The sequence below is a fragment of the Oncorhynchus masou genome, chromosome 12 (genome assembly GCF_036934945.1).
Source record: "Oncorhynchus masou masou isolate Uvic2021 chromosome 12, UVic_Omas_1.1, whole genome shotgun sequence".
NCBI classification, from domain to species: domain Eukaryota; kingdom Metazoa; phylum Chordata; class Actinopteri; order Salmoniformes; family Salmonidae; genus Oncorhynchus; species Oncorhynchus masou.
The window spans coordinates 7,645,548-7,655,547 of NC_088223.1; the positions used below are offsets into that span (position 1 = coordinate 7,645,548).

At 42.9% G+C, this 10,000-nt stretch overlaps 1 protein-coding gene across 1 annotated transcript in view; it reads left to right on the forward strand.

Moving 5' to 3' along the window:
- Positions 1–10,000, forward strand: part of LOC135549498 (hippocalcin-like protein 1) — a 98,240-nt gene that overhangs the window by 80,602 nt on the left and 7,638 nt on the right. The window contains exon 3 of the mRNA XM_064979509.1: positions 1,195–1,476. Within this exon, the coding sequence (XP_064835581.1) occupies positions 1,195–1,476 (282 nt within the window). The remainder of the gene's footprint in view (positions 1–1,194; positions 1,477–10,000) is intronic.

The window sequence follows — 10,000 nt, forward strand, 5'->3', positions numbered from 1 at the left end:
TGTTGTCATAGATTCACGTTGGGACATAAAAGTCTCTGCGTTAGCCGTTCAACCTCTCTCCTAGGGTTAATACTCGCTGCTGGTGTTGACAGTGGATCTATGAAATGACATAATTCCCGGGATTATATTGTGACATAGATATGGTTGAGTGTGTCATTATAAAAAAAAAATAGGTTTGTGTTGTGCTGAATCTCTGTGTCCCTTTGTCGCCTGGGGGTGGTGTAATTTATATTTTGTCGTATTGTCACATACATTTTCCCAGAAGACCGTAATGAATGTATTTTGTGTGACATCACCGGGTTTGATCTAAAGCTCATTATCTGTTAGCTGTGATTGGTTTGGACCCAGAGGTTTAAAATAGCATGTCATTTCCTTTCATGACTATTTTTCGATGAAATGATTGGGTACATTATCAGTTATCAACATATTGCTTACCATTAACAAGTACATTGTCATCCCCCGATTTCAATTTTTTCAATTTCAATTCAAGGGGCTTTATTGGCATTTGAAACATATGTTTACTTGACCAAAGCAAATAAAAATAGATAATAAACAAAAGTAAAATTAACAATAAAAAATGTACGGTAAACATTAAACTCATAAAAGTTCCAAAAGAAAAAAGACATTTAAAATGTCATATTATGTCTATATACAGTATTGTAACGATGCACAAATAGTTAAAGTACAAACATAAACATAAATAAATTAACATAAATATGGGTTGTATTTACAATGGTGTTTGTTCTTTACTGGTTGGCCTTTTCTTGAGGAAACTAGTCACACATCTTGCTGCTGTGATGGCACACTGTGGAATTTCAACCAATAGATATGGGAGTTTATCAAAATTGTGGATCTGTGTAATCTGAGGGAAATATGTGTCTATAATATGGTAAAACATTTGGCAGGAGGTTAGGAAGTGCAGATCAGTTTCCACCTCATTTTGTGGGCAGTGTGCTTTTGAGAGCCATGTCTGCCTACTTTCTCAATAGCAAGGCTATGCTCACTAAGTCTGTACATAGTCAAAGCTTTAATACATTTTTGTTCAGTCACAATGGTCAGGTATTCTGCCGCTGTGTACTCTCTGTTTAGGGCCAAATATAACATCCTCCCGTCTCTCTCTCAGGCTAGAATAGGTCATTCTATGACCTACCGTATATATTTAATCTTGTTTCTTCCTCCACCCCTCCCCCCTAGGGATTCCTAAAGGACTGTCCCAGCGGCAACCTGAACGTAGAGGAGTTCAAGAAGATCTACGCCAACTTCTTCCCGTACGGAGATGCCTCCAAGTTCGCCGAGCACGTCTTCCGAACGTTCGACACCAACAGCGACGGCACCATCGACTTCCGGGAGTTCATCATCGCGCTGAGTGTCACGTCACGGGGAAAGCTGGAGCAGAAACTGAAGTGGGCCTTCAGCATGTATGACCTGGATGGGAATGGGTACATCAGCCGTGATGAGATGCTGGAGATCGTACAGGTGAGACATGGGATTTGTAGTCCTGGTGGAGGTCGTACAGGTGAGATATCGGATTTGTCGTCCTGATGGAAGTCATACAGGTGAGACATGAGATGTGTAGTCTTAACAGAGGTCATACAGGTGAGACATGGGATTTGTAGTCCTTGTGGAGGTCGTACAGGTGAGACATGAGATGTGTAGTCCTGACAGAGGTAATACAGGTGAGACATGGGATGTGTAGTCCTTGTGGAGGTTGTACAGGTGAGACGGTCCACTTCAGTTTCTGCTCCAGCTTGCCCAGCTTGTTATCTGTAGTCAATGCTTCTCATTCAGAAGTGGATGAAGACTTCCTCCTGGTTCCTCTCTAGGTGTCTTCCTAGGTTCCTGTCTTCCGCTGAGTTTTCCCTAGCCACTGTGCTTCTGCTTCTGCATTGCTTGCTCTTTTGGGTTTCATGCTGGGTTTCTGTAAAGCTCGTTGGGGTTTCATGCTGGGTTTCTGTAAAGTGTGTGACAACTGCTGATGTAAAAAGGGATTCATAAAATGAATTTGAATTTGATTTAACTAGGCAAGTCAGTTAAGAACAGATTCGTATTAACAATGACGGCCTTTCTAACAGTTAACTGCCTCGTTTTTACCTTGTCGGCTCAGGGATTGAATCTAGCAACCTTTCGGTTACTGTCCCAAAGCTCTAACCACTAGGCTACCTGCCTCTAACCACTAGGCCACCTGCCTCTAACCACTAGGCCATCTGCCTCTAACCACTAGGCTACCTGCCTCTAACCACTAGGCTACCTGCCTCTAACCACTAGGCTACCTGCCTCTAACCACTAGGTTACCTGCCTCTAACCACTAGGCTACCTGCCTCTAACCACTAGGCTATCTGCCTCTAACCACTAGGCTACCTGCCTCTAACCACTAGGCCACCTGCCTCTAACCACTAGGCCACCTGCCTCTAACCACTAGGCCACCTGCCTCTAACCACTAGGCCACCTGCCTCTAACCACTAGGCCACCTGCCTCTAACCACTAGGCCACCTGCCTCTAACCACTAGGCTACCTGCCTCTAACCACTAGGCTACCTGCCTCTAACCACTAGGCTACTTGCCTCTAACCACTAGGCCACCTGCCTCTAACCACTAGGCCACCTGCCTCTAACCACTAGGCCACCTGCCTCTAACCACTAGGCCACCTGCCTCTAACCACTAGGCCACCTGCCTCTAACCACTAGGCCACCTGCCTCTAACCACTAGGCTACCTGCCTCTAACCACTAGGCTACCTGCCTCTAACCACTAGGCTACCTGCCTCTAACCACTAGGCTACCTGCCTCTAACCACTAGGCTACCTGTCTCTAACCACTAGGCTACTTGCCTCTAACCACTAGGCCACCTGCCTCTAACCACTAGGCCACCTGCCTCTAACCACTAGGCCACCTGCCTCTAACCACTAGGCTACCTGCCTCTAACCACTAGGCCACCTGCCTCTAACCACTAGGCCACCTGCCTCTAACCACTAGGCCACCTGCCTCTAACCACTAGGCTACCTGCCTCTAACCACTAGGCCACCTGCCTCTAACCACTAGGCTACCTGCCTCTAACCACTAGGCTACCTGCCTCTAACCACTAGGCTACCTGCCTCTAACCACTAGGCTACCTGCCTCTAACCACTAGGCTACCTGCCTCTAACCACTAGGCTACCTGCCTCTAACCACTAGGCTACCTGCCTCTAACCACTAGGCTACCTGCCTCTAACCACTAGGCTACCTGCCTCTAACCACTAGGCTACCTGCCTCTAACCACTAGGCTACCTGTCTCTAACCACTAGGCTACCTGCCTCTAACCACTAGGCTACCTGCCTCTAACCACTAGGCTACCTGCCTCTAACCACTAGGCTACCTGCCTCTAACCACTAGGCTACCTGCCTCTAACCACTAGGCTACCTGCCTCTAACCACTAGGCTACCTGCCGCCCCTGAACAGACACACCAGTTATGATGAGGGGAAGGAGATCCTACAGGATAAACAGAGCTGTATGTAGTCCAATGAAAGAAAGTTGTTGTATTTTACAACCAAATTTTGAGGCAAACTGGTCATTGTTTTCTTAACCTACTGTAACAGAGGCAAACTGGTCATTGTTATCTTAACCTACTGTAATAGAGGCAAACTGGTCATTGTTATCTTAAACCTACTGTAACAGAGGCAAACTGGTCATTGTTATCTTAACCTACTGTAACAGAGGCAAACTGGTCATTGTTATCTTAACCTACTGTAGCAGAGGCAAACTGGTCATTGTTATCTTAACCTACTGTAACAGAGGCAAACTGGTCATTGTTATCTTAACCTACTGTAACAGAGGCAAACTGGTCATTGTTATCTTAACCTACTGTAACAGAGGCAAACTGGTCATTGTTATCTTAACCTACTGTAACAGAGGCAAACTGGTCATTGTTATCTTAACCTACTGTAACAGAGGCAAACTGGTCATGGTTATCTTAAACCTACTGTAACAGAGGCAAACTGGTCATTGTTATCTTAACCTACTGTAACAGAGGCAAACTGGTCATTGTTATCTTAACCTACTGTAACAGAGGCAAACTGGTCATTGTTATCTTAACCTACTGTAACAGAGGCAAACTGGTCATTGTTATCTTAACCTACTGTAACAGAGGCAAACTGGTCATTGTTATCTTAACCTACTGTAACAGAGGCAAACTGGTCATTGTTATCTTAACCTACTGTAACAGAGGCAAACTGGTCATTGTTATCTTAACCTACTGTAACAGAGGCAAACTGGTCATTGTTATCTTAACCTACTGTAACAGAGGCAAACTGGTCATTGTTATCTTAACCTACTGTAACAGAGGCAAACTGGTCATTGTTATCTTAACCTACTGTAACAGAGGCAAACTGGTCATTGCTATCTTAACCTACTGTAACAGAGGCAAACTGGTCATTGTTATCCTAACCTACTGTAACAGAGGCAAACTGGTCATTGTTATCTTAACCTACTGTAACAGAGGCAAACTGGTCATTGTTATCTTAACCTACTGTAACAGAGGCAAACTGGTCATTGTTATCTTAACCTACTGTAACAGAGGCAAACTGGTCATTGTTATCTTAACCTACTGTAACAGAGGCAAACTGGTCATTGCTAGCTTATCCTACAATAGCAGAGGCCTACTGTAGTATAATTCACTGTGTCACAATTCCAGTGGGTCAGAAGTTTACATACAGTAAGTTGACTGTGCCTTTAAACACCTTGGAAAATTCCAGAAAATGATGTCATGGATTTAGAAGCTAATTGACATAATTTGAGTCAATTGGAGGTGTACCTGTGGATGTATTTCAAGGCCTACCTTCAAACTCAGTGCCTCTTTACTTGACATCATGGGAAAATCAAAAGAAGGCAGCCAAAAAAGTCTGGTTCATCCTTGGGAGCCATTGTTAAACGCCTGAAGGTTCCACGTTCATCTGTACAAACAATAGTACGCAAGTATAAACACCATGGGACCACGCACCCGTCATACCGTTCAGGAAGGAGTCTCTTTCTGTCTCCTAGAGATGAACGTACTTTGGTGCGAAAATTGCAAATCAATCGCATAACAACAGCAAAGGACCATGTGAAGATGCTGGAGGAAGCAGGTACAAAAGCATCTATATCCACAGTAAAACGAGGCCTATATCGACAACCTGAAAGACCTCTCAACAAGGAAGAAGCCGCTGCTCCAAAACCTCCATAAAAAAGCCAGACTGCGGTTTGCAACTACACATGGGGACAAAGATTGTACTTTTTGGAGAACCGTCCTCTGGTCTGATGAAACAAAAATAGAACTGTTTGGCCAAAATTACCATCGTTATGTTTGAAGGAAAAGGGGAGGCTTGCAAGCTGCAGGAGGGACTGGTGCACCTCACAAAATCGATTGCATCATAAGGGAGGAAAATTATGTGGATATATTGAAGGAACATCTCAAGACATCAGGTAGGAAGTTAAAGCTTGGTCGCAAATGGGTCTTACAAATGGACAATGACTCCAAGCATTCTTCCAAAGTTGTTGCTAAATGGCTTAAGGACAACACAGTCTAGGTATTGGAGTGGTCATCACAAAGCCCTGACCTCAATCCTATAGAAAACTTGTGGGCAGAACTGAAAAAGCGTGTCCAAAAAACAAGGAGGCCTACAAACCTGACTCAGTTACACCAGCTCTGACAGGAGGAATGAGGCCTACAAACCTGACTCAGTTACACCAGCTCTGACAGGAGGAATGAGGCCTACAAACCTGACTCAGTTACACCAGCTCTGACAGGAGGAATGAGGCCTACAAACCTGACTCAGGTACACCAGCTCTGACAGGAGAAATGGCCCAAAATTCCCCCAACTTATTGTGGGAAGCTTGTGGAAGGCTACCCGAAATGTTTGACCCGAGTTAAACAATTTAAAGGCAACGCTACCAAATACTAATTGAGTGTATGCAAACTTCTGACCCAATGGGAACATGATGAACGAAATAAATCTGAAATAAATCATTCTCTCTACTACTGACATTTCACATTCTTAAAATGAAGTGGTGATCTTAACTGACCTAAAACAGGGTATTTTTACTCTGATTAAATGTCAGGAATTGTGAAAAACAGGAATTGTAAATTACCCATCAAACAGAATCTGGATGTCCTAAAGTAGGGTCTTGTTACTCTGATAATCATTGAACATTTGAGGATTTGCCCCCCCCCCCCCCCCAAAAAAAAAACACAGACATTTTAAAGTCATAAACCATGCAGGCCATGAAGCCGTCATCATCTGACGGATGATTTAAACTTTAAACGTGTCAATATTTTAGATTTAGAACACACAGTGGTGTTGTACCTCTTCTAATTCCAGTTTAAAGGTCCAGTCTCAATGGATAACGGATGCTTAGATTGACAGACAGAGAATTCAGAATACCCCCCCTAGTGGTGAGACTCAGGAACAACTAGGGTTACAAAGCTACTGGTATTTTACCAAAGTTACCTTAATCTTCAGTAAATTTGGTAATTAACAGAAAATCTATAGCAATCTATCATTTGGGGAATTTATACTTTAATAACTTAAAAATATATATATATTCATATATAGTATTCAGGGCAGTAAGTAGCCTAGTGGTTAGAGCGTTGGGCCAATAACCAGAAGTTTGCTGGAACGAATCCCTGAGCTGACAAGGTAAAACATCTGTCATTCTATCCCTGAACAAGGCAGTTAACCCACTGTTCCCCGTCATTGAAAATAAGAATTTGTTCTCAACTGGCTTTCCTAGTTAAATAAATAATTTATTTTATCGGTGTCCATGGTGTCATTGAGGTTTTATTAGATAGACCATACGGTTCAAGAGAAAATAGCCTAATGAATGAAAAAAAAGCATTGAATCAACAATGGCATTATTTCACATGAACTCTTTCAAAACTGCAACCATTTTGACACTGAAACAATGACAACAAATACATGTTGACACAGTCAAATAAAACACAAAATATTGAGGATATTTCACACTTAAACCCTCATATTAAACACTAATGGTATACACTAGGTTGATGGTTTATATTTAAGATAATGTTTTACAGCTTTGTCTTTCTAATTTATATAATACGTATATTATTTGATATATTTGACCTGTGGTAAGGCAAAAGGCCAGAGATGAATACAGGCTGTGATCAGCTGAAGTACCCAAAATGGCCACTAGATGTCTTTGAACTTTACCCACATTCTGGTAGTTTACTGGCAAATTTAGAAAGTTTCCAGTAGTATACCCTTCCTTTGCAGGCATGTTGACAGTTTGTATTTTAGCTGGCCAGTAAAGAGGTTAGATAGGAATGGCCTTTAATATTTGGTGTCAGTTACTACGTTATTCACCATGTTTAGCCGAAGGAGCGAGTAACAAGAGAGAAAGAGACAGACAGACAGGCAGACAGACAGACAGACAGACAGACAGACAGACAGACACGGGTTCTGTATTGTTCTGAGAGCATGTACGGCTACATGCACAGTGTGCTCCAGGATTAGTGAGTTAAATTTAACCCGGGTTTATCCCTCAGTGTGCAGAATACTGGGATTATCCCCTGGTTATGCTCTGTTGAATGAGAGAAGGAGAGACGGAGGGGAGGAGAAAGGGAGAGGAAGGAGAGCTGGAGGGGAGGAGAGAGGGAGAGGAAGGAGAGCTGGAGGGGAGGAGAGAGGGAGAGGAAGGAGAAAGGACAAAGGCAGAGGAGAGAAGAGCGAGAGGGAGGGAGGAGAGCGTGAGGAGAAGAGGATGAGATAAGAGAGGAGAGGTCACGCTATTATCACTAAGTGTTGGGTGATGGAGAGATATAGATGTGTGAGAGTTGGATGAGGGGTGATGAAGGGGGAGAAGATAGAGAGGAACAGATAACGACAGAGGAAGGAGGGAGCTACCCTGTAAACATTATTAGGAAATCCTTGTGAACTGAGTTGTGAAAGTAATGAGTGTGTGATTGTGCGTCACAAAGGCTTGGCCTCTCAGTCGCTGCCACACTTCACTCATAGACAACAGGACATGTCTCCCTAATCCATATCTCAACATCACATCTGGTCATGTTCCCAGCAACCGGTTATTGCAGAAAATCCACAGTCAGATTTGAGAACATCCTTCAACTGAATGTAATAAATGTTGGTCTTGAATATACCTGGAAAGAACAACAATGGCCCTTAGCTGTGGCTCATCTCTCAAGAGTCTGGCATTTCAGTTTGCCACTTGTAATAGCAATGTCCTTGTGGGATGAAAGAAACTCAACGAAACACTTATTCTAGAAAGGTAATATGATATTGCTTAAGGTGCTACGCCCCCAGCAGTTGCTACATAAATGTTTGGAATTATAAATGAATGATATGTACCCATTGATTCTTGAAAAATATAACTTATAAAATGCCTCATGAGTATATCCCATTAGAAACAAAAATATGAGCTTCTTTTGCTTCAGTGTTAGTAAACAAAGTTAATGGAAACAAACATAAACATAAACATAGCCTGGTTAAAACGATCATATTGATATCTTGGATGGTCAGTCCTTGCATTCATAGCTCTGTCTACAAATTTGAAAGTGGTTACATTTCTCCAGCACCATCTCTCAGCTACAGTGCCTTGCAAATGTATTCATCCCCCTTGGCGTTTTTCCTGTTTTGTTGCATTACAACCTGGAATTTAATGGATTTTTATTTGGATTTCATGTAATGGACATAGACAAAATAGTACAAATTAGTACAAATTGGTGAAGTGAAATTTAAAAAAATAACATGTTTAAAACATAAAAAACTGAAAAGTGGTGTGTGTATATGTATTTACCCCCTTTGCTATGAAGCCCCTAAATAAGATCTGGTGCAAACAATTACCTTCAGAAGTCACATAACTAGTTAAATGAAGTCAACCTGTGTGCAATCGAAGTGTCACATGATCTCAGTATATATACACTTGTTCTGGGCCCCAGAGTCTGCAACACCACTAAGCCTGGGGCACCACCAAGCAAGCGGCACCATGAAGACCAAGGAGCTCTTCAAACAGGTCAGGGACAAAGTTGTGGAGAAGTACAGATCAGGGTAGGGTTATAAAAACATACCCGAAACTTTGAACATCCCACGGAGAACCATTAAATCCATTATTAAAAAATGGAAGGAATATGGCACCACAACAAACCTGCCAAGATAGGGCCGCCAACCAAAACTCACGGACCAGGCAAGGAGGGCATTAATCAGAGAGGCTACAAAGAGACCAACGTTAACCCTGAAGGAGCTGCAAAGCTCCACAGCGGAGATTGGAGTATCTGTCCATAGACCACTTTAAGCCGTACACTTCACAGAGCTGGGCTTTATGGAAGAGTGGCCAGAAAAAAGCCATTGCTCAAAGAAAAAAATAAGCAAATACGTTTGGCGTTCGCCAAAAGGCATGTGGGAGACTCCCCAAAATATGGAGAAGATACTCTGGTCAGATGAGACTCAAATTTAGCTTTTTGGCCATCAAGGAAAACACTATATATGGCGCAAACCCAACACCTCTCATCACCCTGAAAACCCCATCCCCACAGTGAAGCATGGTGGTGGCAGCATGTGGGTATGTTTTTCATCGGCAGGGACTAAGAAACTGGTCAGAATTGAAGGAATGATGGTTGGCGCTAAATATAGGGAAATGCTTGAGGGAAACCTATTTCAGTCATTCAGAGATTTGAGACTGGGACGGAGGTTCACCTTCCAGCAGTACAATGACCCTAAGCATACTGCTAAAGCAACACTCGAGTGGTTTATGGGGAAACATTTAAATGTCTTGGAATGGCCTAGTCAAAGCCCAGACCTCAATCCAATTGAGAATCGGTGGTATGACTTAAAGATTGCTGCACACCAGCGGAACCCATCCAACTTGAAGGAGGTGGAGCAGTTTTGCCTTGAAGAATGGACAACAATACCAGTGGCTAGATGTGCCAAGCTTATAGAGACATACCCCAAGAGACTTGCAGCTGTAATTGCTGCAAAAGGTGTCTCTACAAAAAAAAAATTGTCTTATTTCTTGTTTGTTT